Here is a 27,225-nt window from a genome sequence, read left to right on the forward strand (position 1 = left end):
CACGTCCCGAACAGCAATACCGGCTCCCTACCTGTACCGAAGCTGTGCGCAAGCGGGGAGACTATAGAGCCTGTTACAAATGTGTTATTTACATCAGTTCTGCACGTATATGATGATTGCAGTACCGTACATGCATCGATAAGTGGGAAAAAGTAGTGCTTCACTTTAAGTACATTTTCGCTTTACATACATGCTCCGGTCCCATTGCGTACGTTAATGCGGGGTATGCCTGTATATGTAGACTGTCCATTTAGAATGGGTTTTTATTAATGCCAAGGCTCTTCTGGCCGGGCGACCATGTGACTTCTTGTGATGTGCCCCCTAGTGGTGAGAATGGATGGAAAGGTCCTCTTCTATCAATGCAATCGTGTTCACAAGCTCATGGAGATAGATCAAAGGCAATCTCTCTCCCCTAGGAACGGCAAAAAAATAATGACATCTACTGGACATCAAAAGAGCCACTAGCGGCCAGCCCTTGTGACATCCAGAAGACGTTGATAGGGCTCCCAAAGGGGTGTGGAAAAAAAATGCCCCACACCCAAAAATTGGAGATCACAAACAACCTCGTTTTGAGGACTCGTAAATTGTATTTATTTATTTTTTAAATAATAAAGTAATTTGATCCTACTTTATACTTTGGTTTTAACATTATTGACAGGACATTAAAAAAATATCCAGTGAAATGTTTCAATGAAATCCACTAGGTATTTAGAAGAGCCAACACAGTCAGTCATTTGTTTGGAGGTGTACTGATAGATAATAAGACCATTATTTCTTCCAAGCCTGGGTTCTCTGCCTGTGACAGTTACATAGTGATGAGGTTGAAAAAAGACATATGTCCATCAAGTTGAATCTATGCTAAATGTAGACGACAAATACTTTATCCTATAGCCGAACTTACAGTATTTTAATGCAAAGGAAGGTAAATAAAAAACCCCAGTGACATATCTAATGCTGTCTCATAAGGGAAAACAAAATTATTTCCTGCATCCAAATATTGGCAATCAGATTACTCCCTGGATCAACATCCTTCCCATTTCTACTTATTTGTATATTTCCTTTCTAAAAACATATCCAAACTTTTTTTTTTAAACAGATCTACTGTATCTGCCATCACAGTCTCCATGGGTAATGAATTCCCCATTGTAACTGTCCTTACTGTAAAGAACCCTTTCCTTTGTTGCTGGTGACATCTCCTTTCCTTCAACCTTAAGGGATGACCCCGAGTCCTTTGTACTGCCCTTGGGATGAATAGTTCCTTTGAACTATATTTTACAAATATGTGATGTGTACACGGTCAGCACCGGATGATACTAAAAGGATTAACATACGTCAGGATAAAAGTTTCTTACCAGCAATCTGCAGGCACGTCAGTAAAAACTCGGAGAAGAAACTCCTCTGTTAGCCCGGGCTCAAAAGTGGTGGGAAAGATGACGTACCGACCCTCCTTCATTTCCTTCCGCAGGAACACGCTTCGAGAATTGATGTAGACAGAACTGGACACTTTGGTCTGCAGTGTGTGCATCCTGTACTTCCGGTTCAACTCCACCTAGGTAGAGAACAGACACCGGGATAACAGGGGTGGAAGACAACGGGAACAATCCAAAAACGCCCACATTTACTAAGCAATGCAATGGATACACGACACAACTCTTGGGCACTGGCAAGGTCCATGCACTTCAATAGGCTGCAACGTGGTGTTCTGGCACCGGAAGGTGTCTTGTGGACTAGCATTGCTTAGTAAATATCATACGGAGACTAAGCACCAGGACACATCTGTTGGGTCGAGGAAGATTTTGATACAAAAAACAATGAGTGACGCTCTACACTCTCCTAAATGTGAAAGGTCCCAGTGAAAGGAAAACGTGACACATTGATAATATGTGATAAACCAATGTGAAGGTCTAAAACTAAATAGAAGTGAAATGTGGGGTCGAGGAAGATTGTCAATCTTGTTTACCCCACCTCAATGATAAACTTATCATATAACAACAAACAACAACTTTATTTCATATAGCGCTTTCCACCCAATGGGACGCAAAGCGCTTCACAATGACAGTATAGCGCGCAGTACGCAGCACAGAGGAATGTTACAGACACAGGTCCCTGCCCAGGTGAGCTTACAATCTGTGCATTTGGTGCCTGAGGCCCAGGGAGATAAGGTGACTTGCCCAAGGTCACAAGGAGCCGACACCGGGAATTGAACCAGGTTCCCCTGCTCTAAATTCTAAAACAAATCTAAAAAACTGCACTCCGGCCGCTTTGAAGAAGGAGCCCCTTTTTTTGTTTGTATTCTACAGATGTTCCTACCCACAGCGGAGCGACGTGCACCCGCGGCAGTATACGTTTGGACTTGTGAGTGCTGCTGTTCTATTATTGATCCATTAAGGAAAGAAGACAGGAAATGAAGATCAGGTCAGTTAAAAAAAAACACCCAGGACAACAAAATTATAGATATTTCCAAAATATACTCCTATCTGTCTGATTTTAAACAAGACACAAATCATCTCATATGACAAATATCCTCACCGTCACTTACATTTGGTTCAAGTGGTAACTGAACGTTGAACTAGGTTGGGCGGCTTACTTAGTGCTTACTTTGGTGTTTTTATTTATCTTTAATTTAAAATTCTAGTTGCTGTATTGGTCGTCGAGAAAAGCAGACACGTTGCAGATTAGGACGTCCTCAAGTGTGACTGCACTTAAATAAAATAAAATAAAAAAACAAGCTACGTGGTTTCAAAAGCTCTGTATACTATGATTAATATATATCTATACAAACCTGTAATGCTGATCCGATAAAAGGCATCACAAACCTGCAACAAATCTTTTTATAAACACATTCTAGTAAATGAGATTACCCTAAGGTCTAAGCCTCACCCTGTGAATATCGAATCCAATGGCCAGGTTTTCGGCTTTCCCGTCCTTCCGGGTGGTCCTCTTTGTTTTCTGCTGGAGGCAGACGAGTACTTCATCTTCTGGCTTCTTCACGTCAAATACAAACTGGCAGAGACCAAGAAAGAGAAGTGTGCTTAATGCACAGTATTAACCATCTCCTACTGCATGCAGACGTTTGGGAGACATCTACATCACAGGGATAAGAAAGCCAAGCATATATCTGGTGTGTGAGAGTATATAGGGAATGCATCTGGTAGGGGGAGAGCCGGGACAAGTGTCCTGTATCCGGGGGCGGAGGGGGGTTTACACGGCCATCGCTGGAAGGTGCCCAACTTCTGTGTCCGGCTGACGGGCCTCCGAGTGCCAACGGACCCCGGCTCTTCCACACTGCTGCTGCAGGCCTGTCTCTCTCCCTCACACTCCTGCGCAGGGCCTCTCTCCCTCACTCTCCCGCGCATGGCCTCTCTCTAACATCAGTGCGCACTGGAAGCTGGGCTCTGCTTTTGGCATGCACCGTCATGAGAGAGACCACCTGCGCGAGAGAGTGAGGGAAGAGAGGCCCTGCGTGGGAGAGTGAGGGAGGGAGGCCCTGCGCGGGAGAAAGAGGTAAGAGAGGCCCTGCGCGGGAGAGTGAGGGAAGAGAGGCCCTGCGTGGGAGAGTGAGGTAAGAGAGGCCCTGCGCGGGAGAGTGAGGTAAGAGAGGCCCTGCGCGGGAGAGTGAGGGAAGAGAGGCCCTGCGTGGGAGAGTGAGGGAGGGAGGCCCTGCGCGGGAGAGAGAGGTAAGAGAGGCCCTGCGCGGGAAAGTGAGGGAAGAGAGGCCCTGCGTGGGAGAGTGAGGGAGGGAGGCCCTGCGCGGGAGAGTGAGGTAAGAGAGGCCCTGCGCGGGAGAGTGAGGGAAGAGAGGCCCTGCGTGGGAGAGTGAGGGAGGGAGGCCCTGCGCGGGAGAGAGAGGTAAGAGAGGCCCTGCGCGGGAGAGTGAGGGAAGAGAGGCCCTGCGTGGGAGAGTGAGGTAAGAGAGGCCCTGCGCGGGAGAGTGAGGTAAGAGAGGCCCTGCGCGGGAGAGTGAGGGAAGAGAGGCCCTGCGTGGGAGAGTGAGGGAGGGAGGCCCTGCGCGGGAGAGAGAGGTAAGAGAGGCCCTGCGCGGGAGAGTGAGGTAAGAGAGGCCCTGCGCGGGAGAGTGAGGGAAGAGAGGCCCTGCGTGGGAGAGTGAGGGAGGGAGGCCCTGCGCGGGAGAGAGAGGTAAGAGAGGCCCTGCGCGGGAGAGTGAGGGAAGAGAGGCCCTGCGCGGGAGAGTGAGGGAACAGAGGCCTTGCGCGGGAGAGAGAGGGAAGAGAGGCCCTGCGCGGGAGAGAGAGGTAAGAGAGGCCCTGCGCGGGAGAGAGAGGGAAGAGAGGCCCTGCGCGGGAGAGTGAGGGAAGAGAGGCCCTGCGCGGGAGAGAGAGGGAAGAGAGGCCCTGCGCGGGAGAGTGAGGGAAGAGAGGCCCTGCGCGGGAGAGTGAGGGAACAGAGGCCTTGCGCGGGAGAGAGAGGGAAGAGAGGCCCTGCGCGGGAGAGTGAGGGAAGAGAGGCCCTGCGCGGGAGAGAGAGGGAAGAGAGGCCCTGCGCGGGAGAGTGAGGGAAGAGAGGCCCTGCGCGGGAGAGTGAGGGAAGAGAGGCCCTGCGCGGGAGAGTGAGGGAAGAGAGGCCCTGCGCGGGAGAGTGAGGGAAGAGAGGCCCTGCGCGGGAGAGTGAGGGAGGGAGGCCCTGCGCGGGAGAGTGAGGGAAGAGAGGCCCTGCGTGGGAGAGTGAGGGAAGAGAGGCCCTGCGCGGGAGAGTGAGGGAAGAGAGGCCCTGCGCGGGAGAGTGAGGGAAGAGAGGCCCTGCGCGGGAGAGTGAGGGAGGGAAGAGAGGCCCTGCGCGGGAGAGTGAGGGAAGAGAGGCCCTGCGCGGGAGAGTGAGGGAAGAGAGGCCCTGCGCGGGAGAGTGAGGGAGGGAAGAGAGGCCCTGCGCGGGAGAGAGAGGGAGGGAAGAGAGGCCCTGCGCGGGAGAGAGAGGGAAGAGAGGCCATGCGCGGGAGAGTGAGGGAAGAGAGGCCCTGCGCGGGAGAGTGAGGGAAGAGAGGCCCTGCGCGGGAGAGTGAGGGAAGAGAGGCCCTGCGCGGGAGAGTGAGGGAAGAGAGGCCCTGCGTGGGAGAGTGAGGGAGGGAGGCCCTGCGCGGGAGAGAGAGGGAAGAGAGGCCATGCGCGGGAGAGTGAGGGAAGAGAGGCCCTGCGCAGGAGAGTGAGGGAGGCCCTGCGCGGGAGAGTGAGGGAAGAGAGGCCCTGCGTGGGAGAGTGAGGGAAGAGAGGCCCTGCGCGGGAGAGTGAGGGAAGAGAGGCCCTGCGCGGGAGAGTGAGGGAACAGAGGCCCTGCGCGGGAGAGTGAGGTAAGAGGCCCTGCGCGGGAGAGTGAGGGAAGAGAGGCCCTGCGCGGGAGAGTGAGGGAACAGAGGCCCTGCGCGGGAGAGAGAGGGAAGAGAGGCCCTGCGCGGGAGAGTGAGGGAAGAGAGGCCCTGCGCGAGAGAGTGAGGGAAGAGAGGCCCTGCGCGGGAGAGTGAGGGAAGAGAGGCCCTGCGCGGGAGAGTGAGGGAAGAGAGGCCCTGCGCGGGAGAGTGAGGGAGGGAAGAGAGGCCCTGCGCGGGAGAGAGAGGGAGGGAAGAGAGGCCCTGCGCGGGAGAGTGAGGAAGAGAGGCCCTGCGCGGGAGAGTGAGGGAAGAGAGGCCCTGCGCGGGAGAGTGAGGGAGGGAAGAGAGGCCCTGCGCGGGAGAGAGAGGGAGGGAAGAGAGGCCCTGCGCGGGAGAGTGAGGAAGAGAGGCCCTGCGCGGGAGAGTGAGGGAAGAGAGGCCCTGCGCGGGAGAGTGAGGGAAGAGAGGCCCTGCGCGGGAGAGTGAGGGAAGAGAGGCCCTGCGCGGGAGAGTGAGGGAAGAGAGGCCCTGCGCGGGAGAGTGAGGGAAGAGAGGCCCTGCGCGGGAGAGTGAGGGAAGAGAGGCCCTGCGCGGGAGAGAGAGGGAAGAGAGGCCCTGCGCGGGAGAGAGAGGGAAGAGAGGCTCTGCGCGGGAGAGAGAGGGAAGAGAGGCCCTGCGCGGGAGAGTGAGGGAACGGAGGCCCTGCGCGGGAGAGTGAGGGAAGAGAGGCCCTGCGCGGAAGAGTGAGGGAAGAGAGGCCCTGCGCGGGAGAGAGAGGGAAGAGAGGCCCTGCGTGGGAGAGTGAGGGAGGGAAGAGAGGCCCTGCGCGGGAGAGTGAGGGAACGGAGGCCCTGCGCGGGAGAGTGAGGGAAGAGAGGCCCTGCGCGGGAGAGTGAGGGAAGAGAGGCCCTGCGCGGGAGAGTGAGGGAGGGAAGAGAGGCCCTGCGCGGGAGAGTGAGGGAAGAGAGGCCCTGCGCATGAGAGTGAGGGAGGGAAGAGAGGCCCTGCGCGGGAGAGTGAGGGAGGGAAGAGAGGCCCTGCGCGGGAGAGTGAGGGAAGAGAGGCCCTGCGCGGGAGAGTGAGGGAGGGAAGAGAGGCCCTGCGCGGGAGAGTGAGGGAGGGAAGCAATGCGCAGGAGAGTGAGGGAAGAGAGGCCCTGCGCGGGAGAGTGAGGGAAGAGAGGCCCTGCGCGGGAGTGAGGGAAGGGAGGCCCTGCGCGGGAGAGTGAGGGAAGGGAGGCCCTGCGCAGGAGAGTGAGGGAGGGAAGCAATGCGCAGGAGAGTGAGGGAGGGAAGCAATGCGCAGGAGAGTGAGGGAGGGAAGCAATGCGCAGGAGAGTGAGGGAAGGGAGGCCCTGCGCAGGAGAGTGAGGGAGGGAAGCAATGCGCAGGAGAGTGAGGGAGGGAAGCAATGCGCAGGAGAGTGAGGGAGGGAAGCAATGCGCAGGAGAGTGAGGGAGGGAAGCAATGCGCAGGAGAGTGAGGGAGGGAAGCAATGCGCAGGAGAGTGAGGGAGGGAAGCAATGCGCAGGAGAGTGAGGGAGGGAAGCAATGCGCAGGCAAGTGTGGGAGAGAGACAAGCCCGCGGCAGCAGTGTGGGAGAGCCGGAGCCCGCCGGCAACCAGAATCCTGGCAGCCGGATGGACAAGTTAGGCTGGACCTCCAGCAGTCACCGGCATGAGAAGCCCAGCGTGGGAGAGTGAGACGGCCGCAGAAGCTGGGGAGAGACCATCCCCAAGGTAAGTGAAAAATGTATTTAGGGGGTGTGCAGTGTAAGAATGTATTGGGGGGGTAGTGTAAGAATGTATTGGGGGGGGTAGTGTAAAAATGTATTTGGGGGGTGTAGTGTAAGTCCGAATTGGGGGGGTAGTGTAAGTCTGTATTTGGGGGTAGTGTAAATATGTATTTGGGGGTAGTGTAAGTCTGTATTTGGGCGTAGTGTAAATATGTATTTGGGGGTAGTGTAAATATGTATTTGGGGGTAGTGTAAATATGTATTTGGGGGTAGTGTAAATATGTATTTGGGGGTAGGGTAAATATGTATTTGGGGGTAGGGTAAATATGTATTTGGGGGTAGTGTAAATATGTATTTGGGGGTAGTGTAAATATGTATTTGGGGGGTAGTGTAAGATTGTATTTTATGGGGGGATTGTGTGGGTATTTTGAGGAGGGTAATTATCGTGGGGAGAAATGTATGGGTATTGGGGTTAATTGTGTATGGGGTCAGGGAGGGAGGAGGGACTGAGTGAGAGGGGAGGGGGCGAGAGAGGAAGAGAAAGAGAGAGGGGTGAGGGAAGAGAGTGAGATGGGGGAGAGAAATACATGGGGAGTGGGGGGGGGGGGGGCGTGCAAGATCGCCGACACAGAGGGGCCGGTCAAAACTGTAGTCCTGGGCACTGGGAAATCTGTCGGTGGCCCTAGGTATGTGTGTGTGTAAATATTAAACGGATTTGGTATTTGTGGGAGCGCTGATAGTGAATGGTCTACAAGACGTCTTCCAGCGCTGAAAGACGTCTAGTGACAGAACACTGCTTAGTACATTTGGGCCTTAATGCCAATTCAAATATAAAAACTCAACATTTTTGCCCCCTCTGCCTATTAAACAATATACTACGGCTGTCAGGACCAACAAAGCTCCAAAATATGTTTAAACCTAAATGCAAAATGTCACAAAGTTCCGCAGAAAAGAAAATGTTAAAAAACAGACCCCTCTCGCATCCAAGGGGTTACATTCCAGGAGCTGATCTCCAGACCATTTGCCAATTCGGTATGGCCTGGTGAGACTGCCGGGTTCAGATAATGCGGTAATGAAATCATAGAGCAGAGACTGGGCTGACTTTCGGAGACCCGATGATCCGCCGGCGCCGCTCTCACCTGTGGGTTCTGAAGGAAGGTGTTCTTGTTATTGACGCAGCCCCCGCAGCGGTTCTGCAATGGGTCGTTGTGCCGGGTCCAGGACCCGCGCAGCACCGCCTCCTCCCAGGTCTTGTGGAGGCTCAGGTACGAGGTGTTGATGAGTCTGCACATGATGAGGTCCGTGTAACATTTGCAGAAATCTTCAAACGTCATCCTGAAACGGAACAGAGAGAGGACCTCGGGAAAGCCGAAAACCTTCAACATGCGGACCACATACTTATATGTTTAACGCAGAAATCCTCGTTGCCTGTTTTTTGTTTCTTTTAAACACCACCTCCCACCTTTATTTATATACAGGCATACCCCGCATTAACGTACGCAATGGGACCGGAGCATGTATGTAAAGCGAAAATGTACTTAAAGTGAAGCACTACCTTTTCCCACTTATCGATGCATGTACTGTACTGCAATCGTCATATACGTGCATAACTGATGTAAATAACGCATTTGTAACAGGCTCTATAGTCTCCCCGCTTGCGCACAGCTTCGGTACAGGTAGGGAGCCGGTATTGCTGTTCAGGACGTGCTGACAGGCGCATGCGCGAGCTGCCGTTTGCCTATTGGGCGATATGTACTTACTCGCGAGTGTACTTAAAGTGAGTGTACTTAAAGCGGGGTATGCCTGTATTTAGTTTCACAGTGTGGGAACCGAGGTTCCTCCGAAGCCCAATCCCATTATTTCTAGCTCCTGGGACACCCCAGTGTCCAAGAAACTTACCAGTGCAGTGACTGGCTTTAAAACTCCCACCATGTGAAACAAAATGGATGACAAATCTCATGGGTCCCATGGGCCACGAGGAAGCCACGTCGTTCGTAGTTGCAGCTTCCTATTGGACGGCCGTTGTACAATTTCCATACAGAGATCAAAGTTTGGGGAAAAGAATGCACAGAAGGTCTGGTCTCACCTCGGGCTCCTGAAAATACACCATGAAGAAAGAGACCTCCGACAGAAGACTCACCAAAACTCCCCGTCATCGTCTACGGTCATCCCCAGCTTCTCTCTCTCGCTCTTGCTCACTTTCTGCCACTCTTCAGAGCTGTTGAAAGAAGAGACGCCAACTTATGAAAGCTTCCCTTGTGTCACGCTGATATTGATATCTGGATGATCAACAGGAAATTGGGATCGGTTAACCCTTTCCTGACAGAGGCAGGGAATACCTTACCATACAGACAGGCAGGCACAAACGCGCCCGTAGCTTTGATTTAGGCCCACAGTCAGAGTCACACTTTGAGATGCGTGCACCTATATTAGTTCTACATTTGTGTATGTGCTGAATATTGGTTCAAAGGCCAGCTGATGATTCTCAAATTTAAAGAGGAGCGCTGATCCGTTTTTTTTCTGAAATATTCACAAAATTGGTCGCGAGTCAGGTATTTGCATTTGGAGATTTCCGGCAACTGTAAATATTTTCATAGATTTTCGCCAGCTGTGAATGTTCAGAAGTTAACAAACTCCCCACCGCCTCTCGTCTCGCACACACAGACACACAGACACACAGACACACAGACACACAGACACACAGACACACAGACACACATACACACAGACACACAGACACACAGACACACAGACACACAGATACCCAGATACACAGACGCACACACCTGTCGCTCCAGGCTCCATTCCACTCCCTCTCCCCCCAGGGGTTGCGCATCCGGATCATATCGAGTTTCTCCGACTTGAAGAAGGCCAGCAAGCCGTGACCCAGTCGCACTTTACGGACATCTGTTACAGCGTAGGCGTGACCCTTCACAAGGCCGCAAGCCAGGCGGGCTTCCATGTCAGCAGCCGAGTTTGCCTAAAAAAAATAAAGACCGGAGTTTGTTTAGGTACAGTACAATCCTTTACGACATTTTATTTTCAAAGCAGGTAGGCCAAAGAAGCATTGCGCTAACACTGGAGCGAAATTAGATGCAAAATTGAATGCAGCTTTAACGTAGCTTTGTTGAAACAGCGTGTCATTTTCTTAACGCGCGGAATATTTATGTACATCAGTGACGGAAAACTCCCGGGCCCCTGGAATTTTGTGCCTGGCGCCTGTGCTGTAGTGCAGTCCTGACTGACCCGTCAGTCACTGCCGTGACCAGCAGCAGTGGGACGTATTTTGCTTTGCTAATGTTAACGCGAACCAGACAGAGCTGTGCCGCTTATTGCGCTATGCACGTAGGAGCGGGGCGCACGGGCTGGGGGAGGGAGAGACAGAGCAATGCAGAACTATTGTCCACCCCTGCTTTCAATTGTGAGTGTGTCAGGGGGGAGGGACTGCGGAAAATAATAAAAGATCTGCAACTTATGCTGACAGGGGACACATTAAAAGACATGTTCCCCGAACTGCCCAACCTTGCATTCCGGCAAACGCCAAATCCGAGACAGAAAGTTAGTAAAGAGAAAACTTCATAATGAACGCTGAGAATGGCACAAAACCGTGCAACACCACACGATGCAAACTTCACAAACATATATGTCAAGATCCCACAGCCAGTCACAATCATCGAACCCTCTACGTTACAGGATCATACAGCTGCACATCCAGGAATGTGGTATATATGATTCAATACAGCAAGTGTGACCAAGGATGCTACATAGGGTGAAACCAGACCAAAAACGTCAAACCACAATGAACCTACAGTACACAGACACGCCATAGCACACCATGAATAAGGAAGACACTGCACTTCAGTGGGACACCATTTCTCACAGCCAGATCACTAAATGAATGACTTAAAAGGCAAATGTACCATGTGAGGATTTGAATTATCTATGATTTTTGACTGTCTCTTACAAGACACTGTGGAAATGACTAGCACGGATTCCCCCCTTGTTTCTTTTTTCTGTATGTCTTGTATTTTGAGAAATGCTTGAAAACGAGAGGTAACTCTCAACGTATTACTTCCTGGTAAAACATTTTATAAATAAATAAAATAAATAATAAAGAATTTACAAAAAAAAAAATCCTCAAAGGAATGTTTAAAAGCATCAAGAACGGAAAACATTTGAACTCAAAATGACAATGCTCTTGCACACACACACACACACGACTGATATGGGGTTTATTACACACATAATTTTTTGTAATGTTTCTCCCTGCCTCTCTGTTAATTTTACAATTTAATTCGTTCTCCCCGATGCACCTCCACTCCCTCCACACTGCTGATGGGCGTTTGGTCCTGCACGATCTCCCCACTTCCCACTCACTCTTTCATCCATTTAATGCCCAGTTTATGTTCTATTCTCTGCCATTCTCTCCATACCTCATCTGCCTTAAGATTATTTTGGTTTTCTTTCATCTGTGTTAAAACGCATGGAATCTTTTGTAAATTAGTATTGCAAGTCCTGAGGAAGAGCGAACACTCTCCAAAGCTTGTTCTTAAATATCAATTGTTAGTCCAAAAAAAAAAAAAAGGGTATCACCTAATACTGAAGTACTCATTTACTCTGCATTAATGAAGTAGAGAACTTACCTTGATAGAACAGCTGATGAGTCCTCCTCTACTGTGGACCTTAAGAACTCTTTCAAACAGATCATTTCTTTTGTTTTCATCGGTGACATAATCTTCCTCCGACAGCTCGATGGGCTCTGAAACACCACCAGTGAAGTCCACCAGGGCATCAGCCGTGTTTCCTCCATCCAGAGCCTCATAACATCCGGCTAATCTGCAAACCAAAGTGTGTACTCCGTCAGGACAAGTTGTGTTGGAAGAAAAGCAAGATTTGGGCACATCTGACAACTGCACTAGAACAAGGTGGAGTATGCAAAGAGCTAGTCAATACAGGGGTCTCAGCTTGCTTTAATTCAAGAAGGAAAGCCCAGTGTTAAACAATGTGATGCGGAGGACCGAAATAGTGCTCTAGTTTTATTAATCATAACAAGTTCCCATATAAGCCCCCCAAAAACCCTAAAATAATATGATTTTGAAAAGTCAAGGGACGTAAGGATAATAGTGGGAAATATGTATTTTAATCCATCTGATGCTTCAGGGGTTAATGTGGTTACCGTTTGTTTTAAAAAAGACAATATATTGGGTTTTGATAGGTCAAGACCGTTCCTTGGTCTATCCAGAGCTTCAAAGATTGCTTAATTGGTGGGTTATCCCTTATGGCCTACTAAAAGTGCAAGGTGTGTTGTATGGGGCTGATAGAATCTCGAGATAAGGGCAGGTGTTTTGCCAGAGATGGGATTAATGTATGGCTATCTTAATAAACAGGATTTCCTTTCAAAGGCATTCTCTGGAGGGTTCTGTAAGGTTCAGGGGTCGTGGCTAAGAAAGTATTCCACATGAGAGAATTTATACAAAATGAGGATATCCAGTTATAACCTCTATCCTACAGTATAACGTTCAGATACTGTAATCGTTGCAAGGAGACACATGCAACTATAAACTATATTTAGCCAATCACCTGCAACTGCTTATTGAGCAGTTTGTGGCAGGCCAGCCCCTCCTCTTCTAGGTATATAATCTCCTAGCAAGGTCCCCTTATTCCACTTCACTTACAGGTGAGTATCTGTACTGGTATATACCAGTTTTTAATTGCACTAGGTTATACAAGCATATGCTTTGATATTTTAACCCCTTCTGGGCTTATTTCACATAACACTAGTATGCATTTAGCGTAGGGACCTGCTAAAGAGACTTACCTTGACGTGGTTAGCAGGCTTGGCATTATTTGATCAAAGGATGTATACCAAAAGTCTCCTTTTTTCTTATAGATATTTACACCATACATATATATATATTCCCCATTGATTGCTATCCCTATGGGAGAAGCGCAGGGATTCACTTTCTGTTTTGCACATTTGTATGGCCATTTCCTTCACTAGCTGCATGCTCTTTACATGGAGAAGCGCAGTGATTATATTTGTTTTACATTATTTGTTGGGCCGATTTTAATCCTTTGCAGCACGCTCCTAGAGGGCAACACTACTATGGTGTAATTGAATATATTTAGCCAATCACCTGCAACTGCTTATTGAGCAGTTTGTGGCAGGCCAGCCCCTCCTCTTCTAGGTATATAATCTCCTAGCAAGGTCCCCTTATTCCACTTCACTTACAGGTGAGTATCTGTACTGGTATATACCAGTTTTTAATTGCACTAGGTTATACAAGCATATGCTTTGATATTTTAACCCCTTCTGGGCTTATTTCACATAACACTAGTATGCATTTAGCGTAGGGACCTGCTAAAGAGACTTACCTTGACGTGGTTAGCAGGCTTGGCATTATTTGATCAAAGGATGTATACCAAAAGTCTCCTTTTTTCTTATAGATATTTACACCATACATATATATATATTCCCCATTGATTGCTATCCCTATGGGAGAAGCGCAGGGATTCACTTTCTGTTTTGCACATTTGTATGGCCATTTCCTTCACTAGCTGCATGCTCTTTACATGGAGAAGCGCAGTGATTATATTTGTTTTACATGCAATAAGACCACACACTGCATGGGTAAGGGGTGCAAAGGACAGGTATCCATTTGTCACTCAAATGTAGGAGTCAGTCAGTCATAATTAGTCTCGTTACGTCGTCATAATCGCCTTAATCTATTGATATGACTCAAGTGTGTCTAAGTATTAGAGAAAGGGAGTTATGAGTGCGTTTATATATTTAAGCCAGAAATTAAACGTAAAACCGTCAACCTAGCAGCCGATTTACGACAGGGGTTGGGTTGTGTACTGTTTTTTCCCCATTGGAAATAAAAACTCATAAGTCTTAGCAAGGTATTATGAAAATCAGAATTCCGATGTGTTTGGGATCAAATACGTGAATTTTCATATTTCTACACTAGTGACCTCTCAGGGGAGGGGGGGGGGGGGAAACCTATGACATATGGTAACGTGCTGTACAGGCATACCCCGGTTTAAGTACACTCACTTTAAGTACACTCGCGAGTAAGTACATCTCGCTCAATAGGCAAACAGCAGCTCACGCATGCGCCTGTCAGCACGTCCTGAACAGCAATACTGGCACCCTACCTGTACCGAAGCTGTGCGCAAGCGGGGAGACTATAGAGCCTGTTACAAAAGCGTTATTTACATCAGTTATTACTTATATGACGATTGCAGTACAGTACATGCATCGATAAGTGGAAAAAAGGTAGTGCTTCCCTTAAAGTACATTTTCGCTTTACATACATGCTCCGGTCCCATTGCGTACGCTAATGTGGGGTATGCCTGTATAGGGGTTTCTGTTCTATCCTGTTATTTTAAGAAACGGTTATACATTTACTGTAACTGTATGTTCTTGTAATCTTTTTCTGTAATCTAAGCACTGTACTTTATATATATATATATATATATATATATATATATATATATATATATATATATATATATATAGTACAGTGCAGTACAGTATATATATATATTAAACAATTCCTTAATAAGTAATGCTTTCGGGCTCTGAATGAGCTCTTGCTCGCTTTGTAGAGAATATTTACATTTTCGGATACATTTTGTTACATCAGATTTTTGTGTGTATAGTTTTTTTCTATAATAAACAGTTATCCGAGACCCTGGCAGATACATATTAATGACATAATTTGCATATTTGTTGGGTGGTGGCAGCGGATAGACATGATTGTAATTTAGTAAGGGGTTAATATTAACTCATTGAAAGTACCTTCCCGCAGAACAAAGGCGAGTTGGCTAGAGAAGCCGTGTGTATTAACCCTGGTTGCATATCTCAGTCACGTGCTCACTTGTGTGCTGTTCGTGACAGATGGTATATTGGGATGGATTGAGGGGAGTATTGTAATTTGAGGGGAGTATTGTAAATTTGAGGGACCTTTGCGAAGGTGAAAAGTGGGTCATGCGAGCTGTGTATTAATCCTTGTCCCAGTATGCAGGTCACGTGCTCACAGGTGTGCCGTACGTGACACGGCATCTCCTGGCAAAGTAACACCCTGCCAAACTATGTAGTAGATAAAAGGTCCAAGGATAAAAACAAGAGCCCGGATTAATAAATGGTGGGATCACCTGAAGATTCAGGAAGCTGAATGGGTCGTACAGTACTGTTCAGGAAATCTGGGCCGATTCAGAGCAAACTGTTCTTAGGGGTACAATGTATATACTGCTGAATAACATACAGTAAGTGAGAGGCCTGACACTTCAACCCAACAGTAAAGGACAAAGGTCTGTTGGACCAAATCACAGGAACACCGCCCACCCTTTCTGCCGTTGATTACACAATAATAACTTACAGGAGAGTCCTGTCGGCTACGCAGGTTTTTCATTGGTCGTTTTAAGGGACTTAGAGGTTATGAGATAATATTTTATGTTCACCAGTCTTCAAGTAGACAAAGCAATAGCTTGTCAAAAAAGCATGTGTAACCGTGTTGCATATTCATTTTCCGGATGGGGTTCACAACAGTAGTGATGCGCCTATGGTGTACAGAAAACAAACAGCTGGCTATACCGGTGCATTGTAGGCCGTTTGGACAGCACAACGATGGAGTAAGAAACATCGCGTTACATACTTGGCGTACGCCTTTTCCACCAGTGCGCACCACATCTCATTTTTGGCATTGGAGTGGCAGTAGATGAGCTCGTTATGGATGGTGGGGAGACGGTCATCAATCACTATGTCCACCCACTCCCCGAAGCGCCAGAAGTTGAAATGGAAGATCCCAGCGTAAGTTTCAGGCTTCTCCGTGTTCCATTCCTGCTCCTTCCAGTTGGGGATGACCTGTATTCAATACGGGGGGGGGGGGGGGGGAGGGAATCATATGGTTATATATCCCAATTCTTTGATTTAACATGTTGTATAAAAGTAATATAAGCATGTCAATGGATGGTAGATAATGTTCATTGGCTCATCAAACATGCCCAGTTACCCAAGTAATTACAGCACAAGATGAAAAAGAATCTCGTGCAGTCACAAGGAGCTAGAACAGAGTCTCTAACCACATAACAGAACAGTGTTTAACTGCAAGTCCAATGGTATTTACTCAAGGTAATAGAGATTTTGGCCTGTATTTCAGCTTCCTAGTGCTGGAGTAGAGATCAGTCCCATTCAAATGGATAGAAGTAAAATCCTCTCCAGCCCAGGGAAGGCAGCATCACGGCATATTGAAGAGGGCCCTCGGATAGGTGCTGTATACATACCGCCAATAAAAACTCAAAGCGCGCAAATGGCGACTACTCATATCTGATTAAAAAAAACATATATAAAAAGTAGACTCTAACCTTGCATGATCTTTTCAGGCTGCAATATACTGAATGCACTCAGCCATATAACATGTTGCCCACCATCTAAAGAGTTACTTTATAATTCAAGGTACAGTATATTTAATAGTAGCTAGGACAGAGGTGGAATGGGGTTGATATAGATTTGGCCTATCGTTTAACAACTTTTGAATGTCTTGATATCTGGCAGCACCACTACCATTTTAATTCACATCAAGTTAGTCATTTATAGATTTGCCAACAAGACACACTACGATTATACCGGGTAAAAAAGGTGCTAGAAACCGTCCATGTATACAGTAGTGTTCAGTAAAAAATTTAAAAGCAGCTTGAGTGTCCATGATTCACATACGATAGGAGGTTCTCCAAGCATTTTTGGTCTCTAAAATCCTTATAAAGCGTTTAACATGTTCTGCTGAATAAATATACTGGACGTGCACATGAACACACACGGCCCAGTTGCGCTAAACAACGCAAATTCTTACGACACCCCGATCTTTTTATGGCCACTGGCAGGCTTGCATCCCTTGTGAGGTCATAACCTTTTTATATATGAATTTGAACCCAGAAGGCAACACAGACATCATGGATGTCTTCAATCATGCAGCCACACCAGGAAACCAGAGACATGTTTAATGGTATAATCTTAGCGACTCAAAACAATGAGATGAACATTTAGGAACAGAAGAAAGAAATTATTTTATTTTATTAAAGAGTTATAGTATTGAAGCAGGGGGTCCCGGAGCTGAACTGCATTCATTTCACCCACGGGGTTACCCTGCTTCATCATGAGATACTTATCTCTGTAGTGGATGCCAAGAGTCCCTCCGAAGGTTTAAAGGACCTGGTCACGCGGACCAATAGGAAGTCACAAGGGAGGACGTCACGGCTTCCTATTGGCCGGTGTGACGCAGAACATTATGTTTGCCAGACACAGCCCAGCCGGCACCTCCTATGGAGGCACCCCCTATGGAGGCAAGTATCTCAGGACGAAGGGGGTCCCCGGAGTTTAATTTAATGCAGTTCAGCTTCGGAGACCACACACGTTTATCATCTTTTATTTGTATGGCGCCAACATATTCCTCAGCGCAGTACAATGTGGGAGGGAGGACTCACATTTTAAATAAGGTCTGTAACTGTTACATACGCCAATAACATATATTCTCTCTTACTGTGCATACAATGTCTTGTATATAATGTATAACCCTGCTCACTTCATGTAACTGTGTATTTGTAACCATGTATTTGTCATTATAACCCTGTGCCCAGGACATACATTAAAATGAGAGGTCACTCTCAATGTAATACTTCCTGGTAAAACATTTTATAAATAAATTAAATAATTAAGATAATAACATCAATGTACACAGAATAACACCAATCGGTCTGTCGGTAATATACGTATAGAAGTGTGCTCAAATGAAGCTGAACCTTTATTTTGGAATACAACGTAGCATGGCAGATATTATTATGTGCTGTGATACATACAGGATCAGCTGCTGCTTCCTGCTTTACAAAGGATAGAAGCAGAGGAACTGCTTGCAAAGCATTACATCGAAGGCTGATATAGTGTATCCACCGTGTATTGTCTATTTATATCTGAGATTGATCTGCCAAACATGTCATCCTTCTACTTTCTCCCTGATGTAACCGAGACATGTTCCTTATCTCCTTCCCTAACCCACCTCATCGGGATTTTACATGTTAGCAGGTGAAATCTATTTTATAATTCAAAGGAAGAGGCCCGTCATTGCTGGGCTACCTCACAAGACTGAATAAATATTTATTTCATGAGTATACGAAGGGCATGCAGTTTGTGATAACGATCTTATTGAGAGCAATGTGCATGCTGAACAGAAACCGGGTTTATTTGTCAAATAGGAGGCAGCTTCACACCCACATAAATCAAATAAAAATACCCCGTGTGAGCACACTCACGTCTCAGACAGGTCTGCAGCCCTGCCTTTCCCCATTGTCTTTTGGCATTCAGTGCGTCCACTGCAGCTAGGGATTCTGGGACATGACATGCAAATGAGCAGTCACCTTTTGCTTCAAATCCATTTTAACATGGAATCCTATAAGCTTATGCCTGCCGCGTTACACAGCCTGGGTTTATAAGTCCATAGCCAGTAGCCCTACTCACAGACAGCTATGTCAACCTTTTGGGTCTGATCAGTGCGAGGCTGGTTATTCTGGCTTTGCAATGCGAAGCTGGGATAGGTGTCAACCACACCTCAGATAAACAAACAATGTTGTATTTTGATTAGTAATAAACAAGCTGTAGGTGAACCTGCCTGGTTCAGCGTTTGTCAGCAGCAGGAACACAGAGGAGCAGTGACACAGAGGAGCAGTGACACAGAGGAGCAGTGACACAGAGGAGCAGTGACACAGAGGAGCAGTGACACAGAGGAGCAGTGACACAGAGGAGCAGGGACACAGAGGAGCAGGGACACAGAGGAGCAGGGACACAGAGGAGCAGGGACACAGAGGAGCAGGGACACAGAGGAGCAGGGACACAGAGGAGCAGGGACACAGAGGAGCAGGGACACAGAGGAGCAGGGACACAGAGGAGCAGGGACACAGGGTTGCAGACCTGTCTAAGACATGCAAATGAACATACAGTAATATTTACAGTTGCTTTATGCTTTACTGTGGAGGGTTTTTGTCACTTTTTTTACCCACCATAACCTTAATGACAGTATATATATATATATATAGATATATATATATATATATATATATAATCTTTATTGAAGGACATTTAAGTGTATACAGGGGATCTTTATTGCTTTACTGCTGGTTTTCTATTGCTGAATTGCTGTATCAGTATTACAAATAGCCTTACCCGATCAGACATTCAGTTGTTCTTTATTGAAGGACAGGGGCGCATTGTGTGTTGGGGAGTGAGTATATAGGGAAGTACCTCTGGGCCCCTTTGGATCAGAGAGAACAGGCTTGAGAAAGAGGTTAGTATCTCGAAACGGTCGTTGCCCCCCTTACATACCCTCCACATACTTTTAGTGTGTTTTCCTCCCTTGTTTTTGTAGTGTGTTATCACCTTGTCTCCCTTTCCCTAAGAGTCTGTTTCTAATGTGATGTGCAACTCCAAGTCATTTTTTTTGCATATTTCGGACATACTTTTGTAGTAGAGTTTTTTCCTTTTAGACAGTGAGTGCTGGGACACCTTTGTATTTTATATATGATTTTAGGGGAGTTAGGGTCCCCTAGGTCCCATTGCACCCTGCACGTATATCAGTTATCTTTCTTGAGTGCTGTCTTTCACTTGTTTTATTGCTGCCTGGTTTTGTGCTAACGTGAGCTTGTTAAGTTTCACTTGGGAGTACAGTAAATTGTACTAATCACAGTGATCGATGCCTCTCTCGTCTTTTACACCTGTGTACTAGTTTGCTACTAAAAAAGGTGAGAGCGACAGAGACGGAGAGAAAAAAAAAGGCAGGAGAGAGAAGACATTGAAATCACCTTGTAGTACGTTATGAATTGAATACCGATGTGTATAAAGATGTAGTAACAATCCCCGGTTATTCAATACACCGTTGTGTACGATGTCAATTACTGAACCAAACCCCCAGGACAACCACGCCTGAGAATTGATGTGTTTGCTTACACTGTATTAACAGTGATCAATATGTGATGGGTGCTATCTGCACGCTCAACGCTTGCATGTTAAAGCAAAATTCGTTGTCCGTCCCCCCGTTTTATTCAGCTCGAGTGAACCTTCCTGATTCAGAGATTCTTACCAGTGAAGGTACTGAGTTCTAATCTTCCTCCATGGAAAACAAGCGAGAAGCTAAATCCCGCGCCAATAGCAAGTCACAACAACATCCGCTGCCCTTTCCCATTCAACGGCAATTAAAATCTCCTTTAAAATAAAACAAATCTCAAGAGTGCATCGCCAGGTCCTCGCAGACTCAATCTCATTAAACCAGTGTCTAAAGGCAATACATATATATATCACACACGCACACACAAAAACTACCGTCGGATTGCGAATCCAATGTTGATCCGCGGCGGTGAGCGTTGGATAATCTGTCCCAACGTCGGATAATGCATCGGTGAATAGCGAGGACCATTTGTATACACACACACGCCACAAATAATGAGCGCGCACTACATAGAGCAGTAAATTGTGCAGTAAATTGGAATAAAGTAAGTAAAACATATAGAAGTGAAAACTGCCCACTCAGATGAAAATACTTTTGTTTTTCAATAATTAGTGCAGTTTCATCACAACTGTGCTAGTTTCCGAACGACGGATGAGAAATCTGTAGACCTCCAGTCCCGAGCCAGAGGATGTCATCAGGGAAACCCACTCCAGTAGACCGGCGATGGGTGGAGAGGGGGGAAACTAGCACAGTTGTGCTGAAACGGCGTATTTTCCTCTGAAATCTTGTGAGTGGGCAGTTAACTCTTCTATATATTTGACCTATTTTATTCCAATTTACTGCGCCATGGAGCGCGCGTTACGCAAGAAATCAGTTAAAATGAGGGCGAACCAGCTCCGTGACACCACTAGGCATGCCCCTCACGGCACGTCTCCACTGGCCACAAATTGCACCGCTTCACGCGGTTGACGTCACGGCCGCGCACGCCTCCGCACGGGCGAAGGCACCATGGCCCCAGCCTAACTGGTGTTTCCTAGATTTCATCTTTTGGATGTTTATCTATGAAGAAGCTGCCCTTATGATTTATATTTCATTGTTCATTGCTTAGATATTAGATTTGTTTTTTCCATTTGGAGTATTATAATATATAACACAGTGTTATTGTAGCACCACACACACTGTACACTGTTACACTAGCACAATCACTTATTTTCATAATTAGGTCAGTGCTTTCCGTATATATGCAGTACACACACACACACACACACACACACACACACACACACACACACACACACACACACACACACACACACACACACACACACACACACACACACACACACAATTATGAAAATAAGTGATTGTGCTAGTGTAACAGTATGTGTGGTGCTACAATAACACTGTTATATATTATAATACTCAAATGGAACAAATCAAATATCTAAAATACACACACACACACACACACACACACACAGCTCGCAAATACACTCACCTGAGTTTTACCGGCGGCGGGGTACGGCGTCTCCTGGCATTCTCCTGCGTCTCACCCTGCAACTCGTGTGAAAATGGCTGCGCGGCATCAAATGATGCTATATTGCCATGACAACGGGACGCTACGTGACATCACGACTGGTGTGTGTGGTGCGAGTGTGTGAGAGAGTCAGTGTGTGTGCGTGTGTGTGTTTTGAAAAACAATACTTTATATATGAGGAAGACAGACATCCCATACAGTGGCCCTCGGAATCGGACATGAACAATACTTATGGCATTGGAATAGAGAGCATAGTAATGCACCCCGCTGCACTGTGTAACACACGGCAGGCATACGCTGATAGGGGTCCTTCTGCATAGCAGGTCTACCAGGCTTCTATAGCAGTGACACAGTTGTAGAGATGTGGCCCATATTTCATCCCATTTCCAATTTTAAAATGAGTGATCGCACCCTATGTTGTTTCCCCAAATCCCCGCCTGAGGCATACAGAAAATATACTCCACTAGGTTCCAAGGAGTGAAGACAGCCGGCTGTCCAACAGCAACGCTTCTGCTCCTGCTCCGGTCACATGGTTCCCCAGCATGGAGTCCTGCAGCTCCCGCGCGGGCTGAACACACACTGCTGATGCTACCGCTGCCACAGGACCCCTGCTGACCTGCCTAGATGTCGCCGCGGGCTTCCTCACGGGTCTTCCTCGCCTTCCGTCGCTGACAGCAGGTAAGTAATGATGGATTTTTCAGCTACCCTGACATTACCCGGCACTGGGTAATACCCGGCGCTGGGCCCACTTCTCAGTTGCCGGGTCCGGGTAATTTCCGGGTAGCTGAAAATCCGCAGGGTAACGGCGGGTACCGGGTAATTGGTACATCACTAGTGTGGATACGTATGTATGTATGTATGTATGTATGTATGTATGTGTGTGTGTGTGTGTTTGGTGTGTGGTGTGTGGTGTGTGTTTGGTGTGTGGTGTGTGTTTGGTGTGTGGTGTGTGTATGTGTGTATGTGTGTATGTGTGTGTGTGTGTGTGTGTGTGTGTGTGTGTGTGTGTGTGTGTGTGTGTGTGTGTGTGGTTATACACGCACGTGCACTATATATTACTGCATTTACCTGTCACAAAAGTTTTTTTTTTAAATGCCTGCTATTAAAGGGTTAATGAGTCAGTAATGATTGAATTCGTGGCATTAGAGACATGTTGAATAGGTTAAAGGTGGGCGATTGTTGCGCTAAAACAAAATATAAGTATTTTTAAAAATCGTGTTTTAAAATAATATTCCCATAGTAACCAAATGCTTTGAAGTGTTTGAAATAGGTCACAAACCTTGTATAAACAGATAAAAGTGCACAACAAGAAGAATTAAAAATGAGCATTACGTTCACAGAGCCCAATAAAAACAATAACATGTTTATTTTTTACAGGATACAAACAAGTATAATTTTCACTTTAAGGATGCCGATCTTTTCATGGAAGCCCATGTCACGGGTAACAAATTGCCTTCACGTGAGGCAGCCCCTTTGAAACAGCACTTTCGTGTCACAAAAACACCTGCATTTTGAAATAGACTATATATTTAGAACAGATTGCTTTTCTACATCGATATACATGTTTGCACATATGTGTCGCAGCCTTTAATCTAACACACGAGTGGCCAACCCCAGTCCTCAAGGGTCACCAACGGGTCAGGTTTTCAGGATATCCCTGCTTCAGCAGTCATTATGACTGAGCCACCCGTGCTGAAGCAGGGATATCCTGAAAACCTATATATAGAAAACATATATATATGGATAGTGTATATATATATATATATATATTTATATATATATATATCCCCTTCCTCCCTGCTTTTTCAGATTGCCAAGATTATCATGACAACTTGTGTATAATATACATATACACACACACACACACACACACACACACACACACACACGCGCGCGCATTACTTGTGTGTTCAAAAGTTTACAGCAATCTTTCTGAAGGACGCAGGCGGGTTCCATAACTCTGCACTACAAAATTAACACTTTCACTGTGTACAGTCCACATGGTATTTGAATATGATCTATACTCTATTAATACAGACTACACTGTCTCCTGTAAGAAAGCTGGTGGATGCTCAGGTGTAGGTTTTCTGTATCTTCTTGTCATTTCATATGGTTTCTTAGCATCACACTCTTCCATACTGTACACCAGCTCCCCCTATAGACTGAATAAACCTCCGATATCTCATCGGGAGTGAATCGCTGTTGTGCGAGTTACAGGGAACGGACATTTCGGTTTTTACTTGCAGATGCTTCTCCTCAATCATTTGAAACCACAGCAATTATGGAATTGATTTCAAACAGAACAGTACCAATATCTCCCCCATATAGGCAATGGAATGGTTCAACAACAAGGAAGCCCGCAACTCACTGCAAAGCAATGTAATGCATTGCATGTCACTTTGGGGTTAAAGGGACTTCGTCACTTTCTTAATTATATCAACATACAACAAATATGGGCACCCCCTCTCCCCCCACCCCATATCTCATCACCAAAGGAAGAAACAGCAGCAGATTCACTAATAAAATAAAACTATTTTAAAAAAGGAATGCCATTTTGTTTTCCTTGTGCAAATTGCATGCAGTTCCCAGTCCCGCTTCAGAATTAGATCAAACGTATGAGATTAAAAGAATCACCCAGAGTACAAACACATTTACAAGACAGGGGCACCCAGCAGTCTTGAGAAGTTCGTCTTGAAGGCACTGGTGATATGGTCAGAGATATTGGATCTACTGTATGTACAGCCCAAGTTATTAGTAATGACCAGCACTCTGTATCAAAACAAAACATTTGAGACTACACAATATTACATACTCAGCATTTCAATACTATTTTAGGAACAGATTCAAATATTGAGAATGTAATATAGTGTAGTCTCAATCTATGCAGGTTATTACGGATTCTACCCAGGGTGAGAATGTGCAAGGCAAATAAGAAAACATGACATTCAGATCATTTACAGGGAAACAGGAAACATCTATTTTAAGATCAGTTATGCAAAAGTTGAATACGTAATATTAGCATTAAATACAAGATGACGGTTCTCAGTTCTGCACATCGAAATGAAGACAACTTCAGGCTTTGAAACCTATGGAACATTCAACGTTGGATGGGTCCGTGCCGTCTGCGAAGGTAAGGATGAAGTACATCACCTTACGGATTTTGGCCAGCTCAGATATCCTTTCCCCAAACTCTTGGGCATCTGCCTCGTTGCAATCAACCTCTTTCTGTCCTGCCTTCTTCCAGAAGATGGCACAGGGCTCCAGGAGCTGTCGGTTCATAAGGTTGGTGAGATCTGGTGTCCAATGTTGGGAGGTCCCAGTGATTATGACTTTGCCTGGTGTTTTAAGATGGACTTTCCACCATAGGAATTTGAGCCTCTGTTTGGTGAAGTCCAAGAGGTAGATGTATTCGTTGGTTCTCAGGAGCTTTTCGCCTTCCTGAGGCTTCACGTTCTTGTGCTGAAGGGCCTGAGCTCGCAGACGCATGAAATTTGTGAGCTGGGCATCTTCAGTGAAAAAAAGCTCCAAATCTGATGGTTCCAACGACATCTCGGTTTGGTCCTTCCTGGCAAGGAGCTTAGAAAAGTCTACTTGTCTTACAGGGCACTGCAGAAGACTAAAATCCTGAAGCCTGCCTCTCCCCTCTTCACTTCCCTCTTACACTCAGCAGTGCTAAGCAACTAAGTTCATTGAGGTAACGTGTCCTCCAAGGATTCCTATGGATGCTCTCTTGGCTAATTTACAGTTTACCATTACGTAGTAGCCTATGTAAATAAATCAACAGGGAGCATTTCTATGGTGTCCGTTTCCTTAGAAACATCTTGTCAAGAGAAAAGAAACAGTAGCTTGGATTTGGCACAAACTTTCAGGAGCGTTAAAGGCTCTTCTTCAGGATTCGCAGATGGATACCATATACTTCCAACAATAGCACGGACAATTTTGCAGCATATTTGTGAGGTGGATTGTGAGTCCAAAGCCATAAATTTGCAGCACTCAACACGAGAAGGGCATTTTCATGCATTTCACAGTGATCTATATACTATTTTATGCTGTGGTTCTGAGCACATCTGAACATACACATTTTCATTAATATAATTCTGTATACCAATATATTTATTCTATATACAACAATTCCCCCCCCCCCCAAATATCTTTATTATAAGTACAAAACAGTGCATATAAAGTATTTCACATACAATGTTTTACAGCCGACATTTATCCTTAGCGGGCCTAATATTGTTATTTATGGAATAGTGAAATGTTTATGGAGTTTGATGTAGGATTTCAACATTTAAAAAAAATTAGACACCTATAAATGTTTTAAAAAAAAAGTTAATTTGTAATAAAGGCGAGCGGGGATGAGAGGGGTTTTATTTCCTCTCGTAACGGCAGGTCGTGCGAGGTCACAGTGCAGAGCAGGAGGTAGTACAGGAGGTCACAGTGCAGAGCAGGAGGTAGTACAGGAGGCCACAGTGCAGAGCAGGAGTAAGTACAGGAGGTCACAGTGCAGAGCAGGAGTTAGTACAGGAGGTCACTGTGCAGAGCAGGAGTAAGTACAGGAGGTCACAGTGCAGAGCAGGAGTTACTACAGCAGGTCACAGTGCAGAGCAGGAAGTCACTGTGCACAGCGGGAGTTAGTGCAGGAGGTCACTGTGCAGAGCAGGAGGTAGTACAGGAGGTCACTGTGCAAAGCAGGAGATAGTACAGGAGTTCACAGTGCAGAGCAGGAGTTAGTACAGGAGGTCACTGTGCAGAGCAGGAGTAAGTACAGGAGGTCACTGTGCAGAGCAGGGGGTAGTACAGGAGGTCACTGTGCAGAGCAGGAATTAGTACAGGAGGTCACTGTGCAGAGCAGGAGTTAGTACAGGAGAGAACAGTGCAGAGCAGGAGTTACTACAGGAGATAATAGTGCAGAGAAGGAGGTCACTAGAGCGGGAGTTAGTACAGGGGGTCACTGTGCAGAGCAGGAGTTAGTACAGGAGGTCACAGTGCAGAGCAGGAGTAGTACAGGAGGTCACTGTGCAGAGCAGGAGTTAGTACAGGAGGTCACTGTGCAGAGCATTAGTTATTACAGAAGGTCACTGTGCAGAGCAGGAGTTAGTACAGGAGGTCACAGTGCAGAGCAGGATGTAGTACAGGAGGTCACAGTGCAGAGCAGGAGGTAGTACAGGACGTCACTGTGCAGAGCAGGAGGTAGTACAGGATGTCACAGTGCAGAGCAGGAGGTAGTACAGGAAGTCACAGTGCAGAGCAGGAGTTAGTACAGGAGGTCACTGTGCAGAGCAGGAGATAGTACAGGAGGTCACTGTGCAGAGCAGGAGGCAGTACAGGAGGTCACTGTGCAGAGCAGGATGTAGTACAAGAGGTCACTGTGCAGAGCAGGAGTAGGTACAGGAGGTCACTGTGCAGAGCAGGAGTTAGTACAGGAGGTCACTGTGCAGAGCAGGATTTAGTACAGGAGGTCACTGTGCAGAGCAGGAGATAGTACAGGAGGTCACAGTGCAGAGCAGGATTTAGTACAGGAGGTCACTGTGCAGAGCAGGATTTAGTACAGGTCGTCACTGTGCAGAGCAGGAGGTAGTACAGGAGATTACTGTGAAGAGCAGGAGTTTGCAGAGATGTAAAGTCCCCTCTCTTTGTTG

At 46.7% G+C, this 27,225-nt stretch overlaps 2 protein-coding genes across 2 annotated transcripts in view; both read right to left on the reverse strand.

Annotated features, from left to right (window-relative positions):
* CAPN5 (calpain 5) overlaps positions 1-27,225 on the reverse strand; it is a 143,349-nt gene that overhangs the window by 11,626 nt on the left and 104,498 nt on the right. The window contains exons 4-10 of the mRNA XM_075592662.1: positions 15,715-15,923; positions 11,698-11,890; positions 9,841-10,034; positions 9,195-9,272; positions 8,194-8,389; positions 2,881-3,003; positions 1,353-1,549 (exon numbers count right to left, since the gene is read on the reverse strand). Of these exons, the coding sequence (XP_075448777.1) occupies positions 1,353-1,549; positions 2,881-3,003; positions 8,194-8,389; positions 9,195-9,272; positions 9,841-10,034; positions 11,698-11,890; positions 15,715-15,923 (1,190 nt within the window). The remainder of the gene's footprint in view (positions 1-1,352; positions 1,550-2,880; positions 3,004-8,193; positions 8,390-9,194; positions 9,273-9,840; positions 10,035-11,697; positions 11,891-15,714; positions 15,924-27,225) is intronic.
* On the reverse strand, positions 23,274-25,485 carry OMP (olfactory marker protein). The gene has a single exon (XM_075593456.1). The coding sequence runs from the start codon at positions 25,130-25,132 to the stop codon at positions 24,656-24,658; it is 477 nt and encodes a 158-aa protein (XP_075449571.1). The 5' UTR covers positions 25,133-25,485; the 3' UTR covers positions 23,274-24,655.

Source organism: Ascaphus truei, chromosome 3 (assembly GCF_040206685.1).
Source record: "Ascaphus truei isolate aAscTru1 chromosome 3, aAscTru1.hap1, whole genome shotgun sequence".
Classification (NCBI taxonomy): Eukaryota; Metazoa; Chordata; class Amphibia; order Anura; family Ascaphidae; genus Ascaphus; species Ascaphus truei.

Bases quoted from the DNA above. Each gene is read 5' to 3' on its own strand.
- OMP (XM_075593456.1), bottom strand. From the start codon at position 25,132: ATGTCGTTGGAACCATCAGATTTGGAGCTTTTTTTCACTGAAGATGCC.